This window comes from Aquarana catesbeiana, linkage group LG03 (assembly GCF_042186555.1).
Source record: "Aquarana catesbeiana isolate 2022-GZ linkage group LG03, ASM4218655v1, whole genome shotgun sequence".
Lineage (NCBI taxonomy): Eukaryota > Metazoa > Chordata > Amphibia > Anura > Ranidae > Aquarana > Aquarana catesbeiana.
Window position 1 is genome coordinate 200,502,724 of NC_133326.1, and position 20,108 is coordinate 200,522,831.

The following is a 20,108-nucleotide window of genomic DNA, read 5'->3' on the forward strand; positions in this document are numbered from 1 at the left end:
GAATTTACAAGTAGGTTTACATTCCTTTTAGCTAAATAGTACAGCAATAGCCACAAGCTTGACATTCATAGACCTTGGGATTTCCTCAAGCAATGAAGAAGAATGGGCAACAACTGGACAGAAACAGAACTGTGCCAACAGGCTCAACAATACCAAGGGTAAACCGGCCCAACTCAAGAGTTCTGCTACAAGAGCCTTCTGGACCAAATCTGCATCCACAGATAATTTGACAGTCACCTGGTATAGCTTGAAGAAAAAACAAACCAAAAAAAAAAAACCAGAAGACCAGAAGATAGCCTTACAAAGCTGGGCAAGACAGGCTTGATGTTAGAATGCCCAAGAAACTTCTACCAATCAGGTAGAATGAGCATGTATTAGGGCAGGAGGAGCTCTGTCCTTCAGGGTGTAAGCTTTCGAGATTAGTTATCTTATCCACCTAGTGATAATGTATCTTGATGCAGAATGTTCCCTGCAAGGTCCTGATGGTAAAACAAATAAGGAGCCCATATGCCGGATGAAAGCTGTAGCTCTATGGTAGACTTATGGCTCAGATCTTCTCGTTCATCCATCGTCACTTGTAAACACAGAAGCCTTCTGCGTTTACAAGGGCAGCTTTCCTCTTGGTGTCGGTCACAGATCCCTGCCTGCAGTGTGGTATGGGGCATCATGTGGAAAGCTACTCTGTGATCCTCATTTGTGCCTAGGGGCACAGATGCTGACCAATGGTCTTGCTGCAAGTGAGCAAGGCTTAGCTTCCGACACTGCTGGGAGGTACTAGAGCTATGTCGGGAAGGTGAGATGTGAGAAGGTGAAGGTGAGGAAGCCTTTCTGGGGGAGAGACGAGGGAGGGAGATGTGTGCAGAGGTCGGGGATGGGGTTAAGTGATGCAGAAATCAGAGCCGAGGAGGGGTGGAAGTGAGATGTGGACAGCCTGTGAAATAGAGCTGAACCTTGCACACTGTGCATAGCATACCATATGTAGCACACCCCTGAACTTTGTGTATAGGGCACCCCTGAAACTGCACTCTATAGATAGTGCACCCCTGAACACTGCACTTTGTATGTAGCACACTCCTCAACCTTGCACTCTGCACACTCCTAGTATTCACTGCCCCTTTAAGATCCTCCCACTGTATGTGCAATTTGGCCACACCCACTTTTCGATGAGGTTTGGCAAAAATCTGACAGGTGGGTTTTATAGACAGTTTGTAAAAATCCACAGATTTTTATTTGTTCATATATGTCCGGGAACGGCAACCGCTGTGCATAAAAGATGACCATGGGTTGGCTTTGCATGTGCATTTCTGAAGATGGCCGGGCCCAGGCAGGGGCAGACTCAAGGGGTGCGTGGTTACATCATGGTGCTGCTTGGCACCTTTCACAAACTGTAGAGAAAGGAGAGGGAGCTGGGAGGACACTGGAGAAGAGGATCAAAGCAATGGAGGACCATCTACCCTCCGTGCCCCTGCTGCCCTTCACCCAGGCTTTCTTATGGAGGAGGTCACTGACAGCTCCAGCCAGGCCACACAGTCTGTGGGGGGGTTACTGATGTAAGGGAAAAGTGAATACGCCAAGGTAAGGGGGGACACTGATATAAAAGGTTCACCCTTAGATCAGTAACCCCCACTCTAATGTCCTATACACACGGTCGGACATTGATCGGATATTCGGACAACAAAATCCATGGATTTTTTCCGACGGATGTTGGCTCAAACTTGTCTTGCATACACACGGTCACACAAAGTTGTCGGAAAATCCGATCGTTCTGAACGCGGTGACGTAAAACACGTACGTTGGGACTATAAACGGGGCAGTAGCCAATAGCTTTTGTTTCTTAATTTATACTGAGCATGCGTGGCACTTTATGCGTCGGATTTGTGCACACACGATCGGAATTTCCGACAACCAATTTTGTTGTCGGAAAATTTTATAGCAAGCTCTCAAACTTTGTGTGTCGGAAATTCCTAAGGAAAATGTTTGAGGGAGTCTACACACGGTCGGAATTTCCGACAACAAGGTCCTATCACACATTCTCCATTGGAAAATCCTATCGTGTGTACAGGGCATTACAGTGCAAGGGGGAACTCTACAGACCCGGATGCAAAAGGAGACATTGATGTAAAGGGCAATGCTACAGACCCTGATGTAGCTGGGAACACTGATGTAAAGGGGAACATGGCAGACCATGATGCAAGGGGGGCTCTGTTGACCAACTTTCACTAGAGTTCCCTTTACACCAGAGACCACAGCATTCTCCTTTACATCAAGGTCCACAGAGTTCCCCCTTGCACAGTTAGCGATCGTAAAGCGGGATCTGCCTGGGTCTGTAAGAATCATAAGAACACCCTCCATCTCGATCCTGATGAGATTTTATGCCAGAAAATCACTGTACCTGTAAACAAATCTGCTTGGTTTGTTACTGAATCTGGAAACCACTAGGGTCACAATCGGCATCCCCCAGCTCTGATACAGGTCAGGAAACACCTCCAGGTGTGAGGCCAATTCCCCCCTGATCCAGACGTTGTGCAATGAGAAAGTCCGCCTGTCCAAATCACTGGCGTGTAAACAGTGGACAAGGTTGAATGAAACATGAAGTTCTGATCACTCACTCTTAAAAGTGGGACAAGCAGGAGACATTGTTCCAGGCCGTTGGTGTCAGGCCCTTAAGCATTGCAGGCCGCCCAAAGGAACAGTTAGTGGATTGTGAGTTGGAGGGGATCTGGTATAGCTGGACTACTCAATGTGGGTCTAGGATCTGACAAGTGGCGGTGCAAGGCAGGAACATCTTAGCTTGGGATACTAGGGAAAGCCTTGCTGCTCACAAGCTAGCTAGCTAGTTAGAAAAGGCTCAGACATTGGAAGGTGATCAGACCACTGAAGGTGGTAGCAAGCACTAACCAAGGTTAAAGCATATGTCTTGCGATTAGAACAGTAGTGGGAAGATTCTACCTCCCGCCGAATGCTTGGAACAAGCAATGTTTAGTGCCTCAGCGTTTTACCTCTTTCGATGATAAATCAATAACAATGGCACAGTGGAATGGTTGTAAAAAAAAGTAGCTCTCAATACTCTGCCTACATGGCCTATTCACAAAGTGAGGTTCACCCCAGAGGCTGTGCCACAACTGTGGACCCAGAAAGAACTCCGTAGCGAAATAACACAATACACAAAGGTCTGGAAAGAGCAACAATGCACAGCCCAGTACTTGGAGGTCACATTCCAGGCAAGTCTTCAACTGTCCAGTACATAGGGGTCCAGGTGATAGAGGAGAATACAATAATTGGAAAAGCTGCAAAAAGAGACCTGCTCAGGGAGTGTGTAGAGAAGTCTTGACTGGAAAAAAAAAACACATGAAAACAAGAACTAGGGGCTAACAAAAATGGTTAAACTTTCGTCAACAGGGAAAAGGTGTCAATCCTCTAGACACTAGCCAAAAGATACATGCTGTGAGTGGGAACCGTTATACCAGGCTGATCAGTTTCAGTGCGTTATGGCCACGCACAAAAAATGTAGAAAATAGTAAATTGTAACGTCCTGTGTTACTTTACCTGAAAAGTCGTATCTGGCAGGACCCAGCCACCTATTCTTTTCACTGCCTTTCACAACATCTCCATAGAAACCATAACCCAACAATGAAACTGTGTACTTCAAGAATGTTTTTCTGTCGTGAACTGAACTAACATCAAGGGGCTGAGAATCACCTATGTAGAAAACAAATAAAACACTGATTTCTAAAAGCAGAAAAAAGATGACAGAGTTTATATTTACTTCTTATGACAGCTCTATTGCTGTGCCTGCTTGTTCAATCGGATCTAAAATTCCACACAAAAAACAATTAACGTTGCAAATCTTAGCATTTTACACAGAAAATGCTCTTGTAGGTAGTACAAATAATAAGGAACAAATTGTGCACATAAAACGGGTTAAGCCCTTACTCTACGTAAAATTAAAAATAACTGCATTTAGTTCTAATTCAATGAAACACTTGTCATTTTTTTGGGAGGTTTGCCAGCTACGTCCCATTGGGGAGATTTCCTTTCATTTCCTGCCTCACAGCCAAAACAGAAAGAGAGGAAATTCCTTCCAAAGTGAGGGAATTCCTGGTCGTCATTGGGGTCACCAGAATTAGTGTCCCCATTGCACAATTCTATTCAAAATTGAAAAAAAAATGTTTTGCCTGTAGCTACTGTTTAAGTTCAGTGTAAGGGTTCATGTACAGGAATAAAACTCAAAGGCTAGTCAAATGAAGTAGGTTTTCAAGTACTTCTGAGTTCCTCTGCCTTCAAGTTGCTCAGTGAGTTAATTCAAACTGCTTTGAGTTTCTTTTAACATTTTGACTCAAAGGCCTCATGCACACTGTATGCTATAGATGCTTTTTACTCCTACGCAGTAAAAAGCCCCATTTTTGCATGGTCGCTAATGCATGTTCACGCACATTCCCACGTCTGGCATTAATACATTGTATTGGCCAGAATCCTGGTCATTAGAATGCATTAATGTGGGAACACGCCTAGCGTGAACGCACGTTAAGAAGCTTTTGAGCATTTTTATGCTTAAAAGCTCCTCTCCTGAACGCAGAATTTTTCTTTTTTTGCCTATAAACACCCGTCACAAACCTTCTGAAAACGCCTATAGTGTGCTTGGCCACATAGGTTAACATGGTGGGGAGTTTACAGGCAGAGAAATAAAAAGCTCAAACGCCTGAAGCAGCTTTTTTGAGCTGCAGTGTGCATGAGGCCTTATGAACCTTCCTACCTGCACCTTGTGTTTTTCACCTGCTTAAGATGTGCATTGATCATGTAGCTTCATGGTGTCATGTGTTAGCCTGCAAGTACAGCCTACGGTAGAGTAAACCTTCAGATTCCAGTGTCAGAAATTTCTGTTTATATTCAATCATGAGGCATGCAGCATGGCACTGCACAAGGTAATGTATGATCTCTGTTTGTAGTCTATGAACTAATATTTCCTGTGGAGAAACTATTTATCCCACAATCCCAAAATATTTCTAGGGTCAATATTCATTGTTACCTCTAAATTGATGATCTGTAGGGCTTTTAAAGCGGATGTATACCTGGCTTGGTCATTTTTACCTAGAGGTAAACCTAGAATAAGGCTTACCTCTAGGTAAAATGAATATTTCCTAAATCTGCACAGTTTAGACAAAATTCACCCTGCATGCACTCACTGAAGTCAGCGGCCCATGCGCTCTGAAGGTCCGGTGGATCATGCTGGAAATTCAGAGCCCCTTGCTGGAACGGAGGACTCCCGCGCATGACGTCATCACAGCTCCGGCCACTCTCAGCGCCGGAGCCAGCGAACCCAGAAGAAACACAGAGGGAACATGTCAGCTCCCTCAGCGGTGACCGGGCACGCTACGGGGGGCCTCGTTCTAAGTTAGGTATTTCATAATGTGTTAGCTATTGTCTTGCAGGTTTTATTTTGTTTTTTTCAGTGGTTTACTACCGCTTTAAAGTGTTGCCTATGGTAAATATAGAGTATTGCGTTCAAATTTAAAGCTTGACATGCTGGGTATCTGTTTACTAAGTGCAACCTCAACTTTTATATTTCATTACAAAATTGGGTAATATATTGTGTTTGTGCAACCAAAATATTTTTTCAGCTACCTATTATTAAAATTTTGCACTTGATAAACCAATGTGCAAATATCATCAGGCATAAAAAAAAAATTAGAACTACTAACATTTTATTCTCCAGTGTGACTGCTTTCAGAAAATATATGTTTGTGTGTTTAACCATTTCCTGATCGTAGGGCAACATAGGTTTTCAGCGTTGATACTAGGATAATGCCTGCAGCTACAGGCATCATACCAGTATCTGTTTCTTAAGCTGGTGATGGACTTTTATGTAAAAGCAATCCTAGCAGGTAAATAGCAATAGAAAACATTTTTATTCAAGACAATACAATATAAGGATACTTGACAAATCTCCTTTATGTTGTGAGTGCTGCCTGTCTGTTGGCTATCTATTTCTACATTCAATGAATGCTTTGCAGGTTATTCTCTGCTGTTTACTACTGTATATATTCCATTGTACCTTGCTGCCTTCAAACAGGGATTCCAGTACAATCCCTGCCTCCTGAAACTTCCCTCAGCACTGTAGTTGAGAAGGCGGGGTCTGAATTTTCTGGCACAGCAGACTACCCACAAGGCATAGTAAATACATGTCACAGAATTCAAGAAAGTAAATGTAGTGAAGTTAACAAACTTCACGATTGTTCAGATTAAAAGGAGTAGGCTAGAAATAACTGAAATACAATGTGGAAATTATTATACAGCGGATAAAAGTAGTACTGAACATGTCACCATTTTTCCTAGTAAATATATTTCTAAAGGTGCTATTGACATGAAATTTTCACCATGTCAGTATCAACCCATGCAATCTATACATACAAAGAAACCAAAACAAATAAATTCAGAAATTAACCCCTTCAGATCCGCGCTATAGCCAAATGACCTACTTTGGACCTACTTTGCCAGGAGGGTGTTAATAGACATCTCATGCTCGAGCGGCCTGCGCCCCCTGCAGGGCGCACGTGGCAAGCTCTGATCAGCGAGTCTATGAGACTCGGCTGATCACAGATCGGAGTAAGGGGTCGATCCCAACCCCTTACTGCGTGATCAGCTGTCAGCCAAGATCAGATGAGCCATAAGACTTTGGGAGCTCAGGCGTTATGGGCATTGGTCTTTCAGTTAAAAGCCTCTTAGTCAGTGGCTTGACCATAGTCTGCATTCTCTGGTTAACGGCTGCGTTTGCTGATTACTTTTTTGCCCTATATGCCTCCACTACCCTGTGGTTTTTGATGACCGCCGGGTGTTGGGGGCGTTCGCAAATAGGGGTTACCTTCATAATTGAACATCTTTGAAATAGGTGCAACTTATATTTATGCCATACCAAATCAAGGAAAAACTCTCTTTGCTCCGCCCATATGAGCTCCCAGTAAATACTTTTTGTAAAGCTTCTTTATTTTGGAGGCATTATTTTGTGATTTCAGATAAAAGCAACATCCCTCCCTATGGGAGATCTGGTTGCCCTGGGACCGAGGTGGGGTCAAGCAATGCCAATTTGCCTGGGAGAAACACCATTTGAGCACACTCTTATGCACTTCGAACTGTGAAAAATGCATGTTTTTATGGTTATCAAATAAAGTATCACGTCCCTTTCCTGATGAAGCCACATTGGCAAAACATGTCGAAAGTTGTGGACGTAATATTTATTTATCTGTATGTGATTACAGTTTGTTTCGCTGTCATTAACATTGCACATCAATGTGTATGTACCTATGACTGCGTTCTATACTTTTTATGAATTTTTTGGAATAAACAATTTACATTTTTAGATTCTAGTATATTTACTTTTCATATAAAATGTACCTTAAAAGTCCCCTATCCCCTTTTACTATCTTACAGGGAAAAGGCATTGAACAAATGAAGAAATGTAGGTGTAAAAAAGGCATTGAAAGCCAAGACACCAGCTGAAATCTATCAGTGCAAATTAATATCAGCTGGTTCAGCCTCAACTGATGGCCTATAAAAAGGTGTCACAAAAGAAACATCTCATGATAGGTAAAAGCAAAGAGCTCTCTCAAGACCTTTGCAGCCTTATTGTTCCAAAACATACGAATGGCATTGGTTACAGAAAGATTTCTAAACTTCTGAATGTTCCAGTGAGCACTGTTGGGGCCATAATCTGGAAGTGGAAAGAACATAATTTCACCATAAACCAGCCACGACCAGGTGCTTCTTGCAAGATTTGACAAAGCAGTGACAATAATTATCAGGAAAGTTGTCCAAGAGCCAATAACCACTTGTGGAGAGCTTCAGAAAGACCTAGAAGTAGCAGGTACAATTGTTTCAAAGAAAACAATAAGTAATGCACTCAACTGCCATGGCCTGTATGCACTCTCACCACGCAAGACTCCATTGCTGAAGAAAAAGCGTGTCACAGCTTGTTTAAAGTTTTCTGCACAACATTTAGACAACCATGTGAAATACTGGGAGAATATAGTTTGGTCAGATGAGACCGAAATTGAACTCTTTGGAGGTCATAATACGCACCATGTTTGGAGGTCAAATGGCATTGCACATCACCCCAAAAACACCATACCCACAGTGATGTTTGGAGGTAGAAACCTCATGGTTGGGGCTGTTTTTCAGCATATGGCACTGGCAAACTTTGTATCATTGAAGGAAGGATGAATGAAAAAATGTACCATGTAGGGGTGCACTGAAATTTTGGTGCTGAAACCAAAAATGCAGGATGCACTTTGCCGAAAATGACACTTTTTAAAAAGATATTTATTTATTTTTATACATAATTGTATTATATTCGACTTTTTAATTACTATCATCATTTTAAATTAATATGAATTTATTGTTGGCCATTATTGGCACCTTTAGTGCAAGAAAGGTCAAGAAAAATGCAGTCTCTTGTATCATGTTTCAGTCTCTAACCATCTCTTGTATTATGTCTATAATCTCTTACTTAAACGTAAACACACTGTTAATGGTATTAGCAAAATTTCCATTCGGTGCACCTCTAGCAGACATGATACAGGAGATGGTCAGAGACTGCAGACATGATACAAGAGATACATAGTTACATAGTAGGTGAGGTTGAAAAAAGACACAAGTCCATCAAGTCCAACCTATGTGTGTGATTATGTGTCAGTATTACATTGTATATCCCTGTATGTTGCGGTCATTTAGGTGATTATCTAATAGTTTCTTGAAGCGATCAATGCTCCCCGCTGAGACCACCGCCTGTGGAAGGGAATTCCACATCCTTGCTGCTCTAACAGTAAAGAACCCTCTACATAGTTTAAGGTTAAACCTCTTTTCTTCTAATTGTAATGAGTGGCCACGAATCTTATTAAACTCTCTTCTGCGAAAAAGTTTTATCCCTATTGTGGGGTCACCAGTACAGTATTTGTAAATTGAAATCATATCCCCTCTCCAGCGTCTCAAGATCAATGCAGCCTCACCAGTGTCCGTCAGATACAGCCTTGCCAGTCAGATGCAGCCCTCCCTGTGCCTGGCAGATACAGCCTACCTGTGCCAGTCAGATACAGCACTCCCAGTGCCCGGCAGATGCAGCCTCCCAAAGCCCGGCAGATGCAGCCTGCCTGTACCCATCAGATGCAGCCTTCCAGTGCCTGTTAGATGCAGCCTGCCTGTGCCTGGATTAACCACTTGCTTACTGGGCACTTAAATCGCCCTCCTATCCAGACCAATTTTCAGCTTTCAGCGCTGACGCACTTTGAATGACAAATTATCATTTTTTCCCACAAATAGAGCTTTCTTTTGGTGGTATTTGATCACCTCTGCATTTTTTTTTTGTTAAAAAAATGTAAAAAGAACGAATATTTAACCACTTCCAGACCGCTGCACGCCGATGTACGTCCAAACTTTGAAGGGGATATCGTTGTTATGGCAGCAGCTAGCTGCCATAACCCCGGTATCCCCGTTTTCGTTCGGCGGTCCGCTTTCTGATAAAAGTGGTCCATGTGGCGGATTCACCGCGAGATCACTTTTATCGATGGCGGGATAGGGCCCCCCCGCCGCGATCCGGTGCCCTCCGCCGCTTACCAGAGCCGTAGCGGCGGAGGCGATCACGTCCGTCTCCCTCCTGTGCCTGGAGACGAGTGAGGCTAACATGGCGCCCACTCGTCTCCATGACATTGCTGGGCTGAAGCGACGTCAAAACGTCACTTCTGCCCACGCCTCTTAAAGCCATATTTTTTCAATGTCATTTTTTTTTTTTTTATTGCATTTTAGTGTAAATATGAGATCTGAGGTCTTTTTGACCCCGATCTCATATTTAAGAGGTCCGGTCATGCTTTTTTCTATTACAAGGGATGTTTACATTCCTTGTAATAGGAATAAAAGTGACACAATTTTTTTTTAAACAGTGTAAAAATAAATAAAATAATGTAAAATAAATAATAAAAATAAAAAACATTTTTTTAAACCCCCCCCTCCCAACGAGCTTGCGCGCAGAATGCATACGCGAGTAGTGCCCGCATATGAAAACAGTGGTCAAACCACACATGTGAGGTATTGCTGCGACCGGTAGAGCGAGAGCAATAATTCTAGCCCTAGACCTCCTCTGTAACGCAAAACATGCAACCTGTAGAATTTTTTAAATGTCGCCTATGGAGATTTTTGAGGGTAAAAGTTTTACGCCATTCCACGAGTGGGCGCAATTTTGAAGTGTGACATGTTGGGTATCAATTTACTTGGCGTAACAATATATTTCACAATATAAAAATTGGGCTAACTTTACTGTTGTCTTATTTTTTTATTCAAAAAAGTGATTTTTTTCCAAAAAAAGTGCTCTTATAAGACCGCTGCGCAAATACGGTGCAAAAAAAAGTATTGCAACGACCGCCATTTTATTCTCTAGGGTATTAGAAAAAAAAAAAAATATATATATATATATATATATATATATATATATATATATATATATATATATATATAATGTTTGGGAGTTCGAAGTAATTTTCTAGCAAAAAAACCTGTTTTAAACATGTAAACACCTAAAATCCAAAACAAGGCTGGTCCTTAAGTGGTCAAAAAATAAAAAATTATATTTTGTTATAAAAATAATTTTTCTCCTTCATTGATGAACGCTGATGAGGCGGCACTGATGGGCACTGATAGGTGGCAGTGATGGGCACTGATCGGTTACACTGATAGGCAGCACTGCTAGGTGGCACTGATTGGCACCACTGGTGGGCATTGATAGGTGGCACTTGTGGGCATTGATAGGTGGCACTTGTGGGCATTGATAGGTGGCACTCATGGGCATTGATAGGTGGCACCGGTGGGCACTGTCAGGTGGCAATGGCAGGTGGCAATGGCAGGTGGCACAGATGAGGCATAATTGCCTCTTCCTCTTCGGGACCGATGTCCCTTGCAGATGAGCCAGTGATCGGCTTTTTTTTCTCCTCACGCTGTCAACGTGAGGAGAAAAAAAAAAACGATTACCAAGCTTTTGTTTACATCATGTGATCAGCTGTCATTGGCTGACAGCTGATCACATGGTAAGGGGCCGGGACTGGCCCCTTACTCGGATCGGTGATCAGCCGAGTCTCTTTGACTCTGTGATCACAGCACGCTTTGCGCGTGCCCTGTAGGGTTCGTGCACATGGGAGGCCGTCATATGACAGCCTCGCGGAAATTCAGGTCTGCGCTGTGGCCATCATTCAGCTATAGCACGGATGCCAAGAGGTTAGAGCGGTGATCTTCGCGTGTCACGGAGCTGAATTTGAATTTCCCAACCACAGTAATAATTTCCCGCCATTGGATCAGTGTGCTGTATATCACAGGAGGCGGGATATTGTTACTGCTGCCGCCTGGACGATTCAGCTCCGTGACACACGGAGATCGCTGCTCTGCATGAGGAGGAGGGAGGAGAGAACCTTCAAGATTTGAAGACGGTTTGTGTGGAAGAATGGGCCAAAATCACACCTGAGCAATGCATGCGACTAGTTTCTCCATACAGGAGGCGTCTTGAAGCTGTCATTACGAACAAAGGATTTTCTACAAAATATTAAATACATTTCAGTTAGCGTGTCCAAAACTTTCCCTGTGTCATTCCATTTTATTACACATACGCTATATTATCAAAAGTATTGGGACACCTGCCTTTACACGTCTTAGTCCGTTTGTGCAGTTAGGCACTGATGTGGACAAGAAGGCCTGGCTCACAGTCTCCACTCTAATTCATCCCAAAGGTGTTCATTCGGGTTGAGAACAGAACTCTGTGCAGGCCAGTGAAGTTCCTCCATCCCAAACTCGCTCATCCATGTCTTTAGGAACCTTGCTTTATGCACTGGTGTGCAGCCATGTTGGAACAGGAAGGGGCCATCCCCAAACTGTTCCCACAAAGTTGGGAGCATGAAATTGTCCAAAATGTCTTGGTATGTGGACGCCTTAAGAGTTCCCTTCACTGGAGGGGCCAAGCCCAACCCCTGATAAAAACCCACACAATAATTCCCCCTCCACCAAATGATTTGGAACAGTGCACAAATCAAGGTCCATAAAGACATGGATGAGCAAGTTTGGGATGGAGGAACTTGACTGACCTGCACAGAGTCCTAACCTCAACCCGAAAAGAGCACATTTGGGATAAATTAGAGCAGAGACTGTGAGCCAGGCCTCCTCATCCACATCAGTGCCTGAACGCAAAAATGCATTATTGGAAGAATGGTCAAATATTTCCATAAACACACTCCTAATCCTTGTGGACAGCCTTCCCAGAAGAGTTGAAGCTGTTATAGCTGCAATGGGTGGGCCAACTTAATATTGAACCCTACAGACTAAGACTGGGATGCCATTAAAGTGCATGTGCATGTAAAGGCAAGCGTCCAAATACTTTTGGTAATATAGTGTAATTTAATTTCTGAACTTATTTCTTTGGTTTCTTTGTATGTATAAACTGCATGGGTTGTTACCGACATGGTGAAAATTTCATGTCAATAGCACCTTTAGAACTATATTTACTTAGAAAGATGGTGTCACATTCAATACTTATTTTACTCCCTGTATGATTTAACATTTTCACCATAGAGAAGTTATAACTAGTGCAGTTGTCCATTTTTCCAAGTGCAAGGGAAAACGTGAATATTGCTTAAATAATCATAATCCAGGTCGGCTCATATATGCCTGCTACAGCAAGATGCTCTTCAAGCTCACTGCGAATTAGTTATTGTTATAAAACAAATAGATGACCGCAAACCTGCATATTCCAAATGGCTACTTTTCTAATTCATAAAGAAAGTTGTTTCATGCACAAAGACACTAATAACATCTATATTATTGCCTTCAGAAAACATAACATGACGGCATATTAGCTAAAAATGTGCATTCAAAGTGGTAGTAAAGTAAGGAGTTACAAAAACCGCTGGTAGGCAGGATTTTTATAACTGAAGGGACTCTAGAGGGCTCTTCTGTGATAAATATCCCCCCTGCCTTTCAGTGGGTAATGTTATCTGAGCCACATACGCGCCGCTCAGACCACATTTAGGGCCCGTTATGTTTGCAGTGGCAACGTGACTCCCAAGTGCATGTGAGGGAGTGACGTCACCTTGGCCTGGCCATTCAAGCGCCTGAAGATACGAAACCCGGAAGGAAGACCGGCAAAGATGGAAGTATTGGGGACCAGGGAGAGCCATGACACTGCAGTGCTGGAGGTCTTGGTTTCTAGGCTAGTCTGTCATAATGTACTAGTATGCATTGCACACTAGTACATTATGACTTAAACCTGCAGGAGGGCATATGTGTAAACTAAACTAATCTGAACTAAAAACAGCGTGCCAGAAAAGTGATCTTCCGAAATAACTCTGTTCAAGGTGATGTATGTTGCACAAGTCACCAATTTATATACAAAATATTTTTTTATATGTTGTCATTAAATATGGTCTACGGTATATCAGGTAAAGATGGGTAATAACCATAATAACCAGACTACTCTTCAGTTCCACATTTCACAGCAGTAGACCACAAACTGCACATTACCTACCCAATATGATGTGCAAAGCTGAAGTTACTGGATCACTGATTCCCACAGTAGCAAAACAAACACAGTCTGTAGAACCTAAAAAGAAAAAAGAAAAAAAAACAGCCGTCATCAAACCAAATTACAAAAATGGAATTTTAGCTTTTTGCAACAGATGAACTGCACATGACTGCCAGTTGACTGTACTTGATGAGAATCACATGAACAGGCTGTTACTATTACTATTGTTTCATGGCACTAACATGCAGAGTCTGTCGCCCCCTTTATATCTCTTCATAGCCAAAAATGCTGGAATAAGCCGAGCACCACTCCCTGTGCACCAGCCATTCTTCTAGTTCATGGGTACCTTTACACAAATGCTAAACTATCTAAACCTTAAAAAGGAACTTTAGTTCTGCTATATCACTTCAGGCTGGTCCCTTTGCAGGTATAGCTATGTATAACATTAAAAATAAGTGTCTTTACTGTTTAAAATCCAAGGTATACACTGTTTAACCTTGCTCAGCACATGCTCAGTTGCTCTCCCATTCTAGGCATTTTTTTAGGCACTGCTGAGTTTGCAATGGTCACCTGCGGACAGTTTTAAAGCGGAATTAAACCCTCCTATCTTTTACAATCAAGGAAGCTGCTTCTGTCTGATCTGCAACTGGCATGATGCTGCACATGTGATCAGTTATGACACCAGCCATTTGATGGTTTGACGGTTTGGTTGAGAACACAAGCAAATGTGACAGTTAGCAATCCCGGCATTCCAGAAATGTAAATGTTTTTTGAAACCGTTAAACTGATGGGTTAGTTCCACTTTATGATTTACTGCTGTTCAGGGGCTCCGGGCCTTAACAAAATGGCAGACTCCAGTAAGCAGAAACAGGAGCAATGCTGGAGGCAATTTACAGCACACACTAATTTTGGCAGCATAATAATGTGGAATGTATGTTTCTTGCTAAAGAACATTTGTATCAAGTTATGGGTAAATTTCTGCTTTAATGAAATTAACAAAAGATAAATATTCACAACTTTGCTTAATACTACCATGCTTTGTATTGATGTGCTCTTCAATTAATATCCATTTTTTATGAGATGTTTGACCTACATCTGTAAATAAATATATTATGAAAAAGAAGTGATTATTACATTATGAACAAGCATTTCTCACCATCACCATGTACAAAAAAAAAAAAAAAAGCATCATCGCAAAGAATCCAATAGCCAAGTATTAGATGAAAAGTCCATAGCAGAATTGGATGTTAGATCAGACTTCACAGTCTTAAAATAGAAGATGCTTTAGTTGAGGGGAGACAGAAAATTGTCAAGTTTCATTTATTCCCCCTTTTCTGCAGAGAGGAACTGGGAACACTGCCCAGCTCAAGCTACTGTATGTTAAATCCACTTTTACTAAGCTTGTAGTAAAAGCAGCAATGGATCAAAACGCTCTGCAGCAGCAGCCCTAATTCTATCACTGCCCACATAAAAAGTTTAATGTAATTCCAAGGGCATATGTTTCTCAAGAAAGGATTAGTCTGTGCAGCTCTTAGGCAAAAAAAATGGTGCTTCAATAGAACTATACGCTCAAGTCAACACATCAGATAAATCTCAGTCTTTGACATATTACTAATAAAACCTTAGCCTTACAGAGCAGTAGGATTTCTGTGGTATTTATTATATTTTGAGTTTGTTGCAATAAGTCAAGACCTCTGGAAAAAAATTGTGCTGTGTATGAAAGTAAAACAGGGCACCGGGTGACTAATAATAATAATAATAATAATAATAATAATAGCTATATTATCAGTGGAAATACATTTGATAAGGGTATAACAGTGCAAGAGGTGCATTTGTTCACTAAAAGAAGCAAAAAAGTAACTGAACGGTTCCCCTTTAAATATATCTTATAATTAAAGTGTATAATTTAAAGCAAAAAAAAAAAAAAAAACACACTCTGAACAACATTTTTTTATTTTGAGGTAGAAAAAAAAAAAACTTATTGTAAAACCTTTGCTTTTGTCAAGAAACATTCTTTTTTAGACATTCTAACTAAAATAACACCGGAAGACAAGAAAAACCTGTCTCGAATGAATCAAACGAGACATCACAGAACGCTGACACTGCCTTATGTCCCTAACTAAATCACTAGGAATTTGTGCTATTCGGTTCTAATATATTACATTATATATTACTGTGATGTGCTCTGTGCCCTGCTGTGTACTCCCTGATGTGCCCTGTGATGTGCCCTGTGCTTTGCTGTGTACCCCCTGATGTACCCTGTGTGCCCCATGCCCTGTGATGTGCCCTGCTGTGTACCGCCAAATGTGCCGTTTCCAATGATGTGCTCTACTGTGTGCCCTGTGCTCTGCTGTGTGCCCTACTATGCGTCACATGCCCTGTGATGTGCTGCATGCCTGGCTGGGTACCTCCTGATGTGCCCTGTGATGTGCCCTATTGTGTACAGCATACCCTGTGATGTGCCCTGCTGTGTACCGACAAATGTGCCATTTCCAATGATTATTATATTATTATTATTATTATTATACAGGATTTATATAGCGCCGACAGTTTACGCAGCGCGTAAATGATGTGCCCTACTGTGTGCCCTGTGCTCTGCTGTGTGCCCTACTATGTGTCACATGCCCTGTGATGTGTTGCATGCCCTGCTGTGTACCTTTTGATGTGCCCTGTGATGTGCCCCGTTGGGTACCCCATGATGTGCCTATTGTGTGCCCCATGCCCTGCTGTGTACCCCCTGATGTTCCCTGTGCCCCTGTGATGCACCATACTGTACTTAATAATGTGCCCTGCTGTGTACAGCATAATAAACCCTGCTGTGTAAAGCATAATAAACCCTGCTGTGTGCCCCGTCATGTGCCCTGCTGTGTACCCTCTGATGTTCCCTGTGCCCCCTGTGATGCACCATGCTGTGCTCAATAATGTGCCCTGCTGTGTACAGCATAAACCCTGCTGTGTGCCCCCTGATGTGCCCTGTGTGTCCCATGCCCTGCAGTGTACCACCTGAGGTGCCCTGCTGTGTTTCCTGTGATGTGCCCCATGCCCTGTGATGTTCTCAGTGCCCTGCTGTGTACCCCCTGATGTGCCCTGTGATGTGCCATACTGTGTGTCCTGTGATATGCCCCATGTCCTGTGATGTTCTCAGTGCCCTGCTGTGTACCCCCTGATGTGCCCTTTGCCCCATGATGTGCCTTCATGTGTGCCCTGTGATATGTCCTACTGTGTGCCCCATGCCCTGTGTTGTTCCCTGCTGTGTACCCCTTGATGTGCCCTGCTGTGCGCCCCATTCCCTGTGATGTACCTGTGCCCTGCTGTGTGCCTTTCTGTGTGCCCCATGATTTATGTAGGTGGGGCTTTGTGTAGGTGTGGCTTGCGTGTGGGTGGGGACACAGGGGGCCCCATGATCTTCTATTGCCCGGGGGCCCCGTGAGTTGTCAGTCCGCCCCTGTTGACCATCCTTTAAATGGATCCATGATAGATCCTGGAAGTAAATTATTTTTTATAATAAGTAAAGCATAGGTAAAACATGGTCCAAAACCTTGAACTCACAATGCCAGGTGACTATCAAGAGGTCTTGTAAAAAATTGTTTCAGTGAAAATGCCTGCTGTACAGTGAATGTTCCGAAATATCTGTACATGTACTGCTCGCTTACCCAATCATGTAAACATTTACCTTGATATTTTTGAGTTAATGAACAAATGTATACACTATGCCTTATTTCGGGTACATGGGTCCGGGGAGAGTATGTCTCGATGGGCTTTTCCTGCTGGAGGCAGCACACGGAGTGCAGAAGGTCTTGCTGACTGCCTTGGCTTGCTTTTTTGTGGTGGGCATGGGCTCTCCTGATTGGGAGGGGTCAGATCTGGGGGACGAGACTCTGCCTCTTCTACGGGTCCTATGCCCGTACTGAAAGCAGCTGTTGCATTGGGCACTACCAATGGGTTTCCCTGTTCAGTTGAGAGACCGGGTTGGATAATATCACACACCAGGGTGAAGCCATTTTAGGGAAGTGATGCCCTTCCTTAAAGAGCAATTTTAAGACCCCTTTCTTTTTTCTTTTACAGACCATATAATTGCCAAATATCTTTACTAACTTTATTTATGGTTGTTTTAAGGCCATTGAGCTACTCTGGGACTCCATTCTTACCTCACGTGCAATATCTCTGTGGCAAGTGTAGGGACTCCCTCTTTTGTGATAATGTTGTCCCTAATCAATTTTAACTACTCCTAAGATTTTGTGAATATCTTGTTACAGTGTCAACCTCAGAGTGCCCTCCGGCTATTACTGGCTCCCCTGTCCGCCCCAGGGGAGGGTTTGGTCCCTGGATCTGCCCCCTCTTCCTGATTAAACACCTATATGCATGTTGCGAATAATGTTCTGCTCCTGCTCCGGTCAAAGGCTGAGCTGCCAGTAGCAGCTTCAAAGTGTAGGAGAGGCAGCCTAAAATGGAAACCCACAGTAAGTCTATGGTTAACATCACTTTCCAAGCATTTCCCAGCCACTGTCGGTTTTCTCCTGCCACAGGAGGGACCGCTGGAGACCGGAAAGGAACAGCTTCAGAATAGGCGACCTTTTCATTACAGGGTTAGATAGATTAGGCTTAGAATGGGGATGGGAGCAGGTTTAGCGTTAGTTAGGTTTTGTCTTTACTTCCAATTTAATACTGCGGCCCACATTAACATTTTTCATGTTAATATAAACCATTTTTCATTGCACTGGAAGTTTCTGCAACAAAGAAATACAATTCTAAAACACTCATTAAAAGGATGGTAGTGTCAAAACACTTAGCAACAAATAACATTCAATTCAGTAACTAATGTCTATAATTTTGGCTGGGGAAATATTACTAATTTGTGTGTAATTGATAAAATAGAACATTGCAAATAACATGAATGTAGAAAAAGCTTGACTTCACGAGGTAGGGCACATGACCTTGCATACAGGCAGAAACCTAAAGGGTGTGAATGCAACCAGTTGAATCCTCATTGATGTGAACATGATCCCAAATATATATTCATTTTGATATGCTAGGTTTGTTCTATAGTTGAATTTATCACAGCAAAGTCACATATGGAATAATAAAATTAGCTGCATCACTGAGCAGAAAGGGCAGTATCACAAAACCACAAACAAAGCAGAACAACATGGAGGTTACAATGAAACATAAAAAGCCAACTTACCAGCAGGAATAATGCCAATCCTCATATAGCACGGAGATAATGGAATTTTAGGATTGTTATGATCAACACCAGTATCCTTTTGTACTCGGCCTATAAGGCCATGAAGCACTTCACTGAACATTCCATCGCCACCAACACAAACAATGCTGCAGTGATAAAACGTCTCGGTTATAACAGTTATACAGCTGTCATGTTGTGAATGAATAAATACCAACAAACATACAGTAACCATATACTTTGGCTTTCATTTAACACCGACACACACAAAATATATACATATTAACGGAATGAAGATGTAACAGGAATTTCATAATTTAGTATTTAGAAGATCCAGTGAAAAATATCAAACTTTTTTTTGTCAAATCATATGCAAAGCCTATTGATTTTTTGGTAAACCTAATAATTTGTTTAGAAAACTTGGTTAGTCAAGGACTCTATGAAAGCGATGCTTAAAGTGATTCTAAAGGCTCAAGGATCTTTTTTTACCTTCCTGCAGAAGGTAAAAAACCTTCTGTGTGCAGCCCCCCCCACTAATACGGGCACGTAATAGGGGTACGCCATGGCTCCGTGTCTGAATGGACATGCAGAGCAAATTGGGAGTGAGCCTGCTCAGGTGATCCCACAGCAAGCTGTTTGCTGTGAGGGCACTTGGCAAGAGGGTGGGGCCAGGAGGGCCAGCAGGTGACCCGAGACTAGGAGGATCGAGGCTGCTCTGTGTAAAACCATTGCTCAAAGTTTAACATGTTTGTTATTTTTAAAAGAAAAATAACTTGACTTTAATATTGCTTTAAAGCAGGATTTTTTATTTACAGTAAAATCTTTTTCTTGGAGTTTATTAATGGTCAGAATGAATTCAGGAGAAACTGGGTTATGCTGCCACCTGCATTAGAAATGGATAATGGCAACAGCAAAAAAAAATAAAAAAATAAATGTTGAAGAGGCAGTAGAACTCCTCCCACTCCCGTAATTTCAGTTTTGTGCAAAAGCAGTAGTGATCATAAGACAGAGGAGTGGGGCCTGTGAAACAGATGCTTGGTGCTGAAAAGCCCAAGAGGTACTTACTGATCTAGTCAAACGTTGTGTGACATGGAGAGATGGAACCTTATCCTTAAGTGGATTGAAAGTGAGGTGATGGCAACCATAAAGGCCACCTTGAATGAGGACAGGATAGCTTAGATCAGTTCAAAGGATGGTTTAAGTAGAATAAACAGAACTAGGTTGAGGACCAAGTGATCTGGAACTCTTTTCTCTTCAGTGTTGTAGTATCATATACAGCTTTGCCAGTATTGTAGGAAAAGTGTAGATATGGTTGAACCAATTCTATAGAGTCACAAAAGCATCCATTGTTATGGCTAGAGGATCCCTGCATCTGGAGATAAACTTGCC

General features: G+C 42.4%; 1 protein-coding gene across 4 annotated transcripts in view; it reads right to left on the reverse strand.

The window, feature by feature from the left end:
* CERK (ceramide kinase) overlaps positions 1-20,108 on the reverse strand; it is a 147,639-nt gene that overhangs the window by 23,795 nt on the left and 103,736 nt on the right. For all 4 annotated transcript variants that reach the window (XM_073619713.1, XM_073619711.1, XM_073619712.1 and 1 more), the window contains 3 exons: positions 18,723-18,868; positions 13,544-13,618; positions 3,547-3,699 (listed from right to left, as the gene is read on the reverse strand). In XM_073619713.1, the coding sequence (XP_073475814.1) occupies positions 3,547-3,699; positions 13,544-13,618; positions 18,723-18,868 (374 nt within the window). The remainder of the gene's footprint in view (positions 1-3,546; positions 3,700-13,543; positions 13,619-18,722; positions 18,869-20,108) is intronic.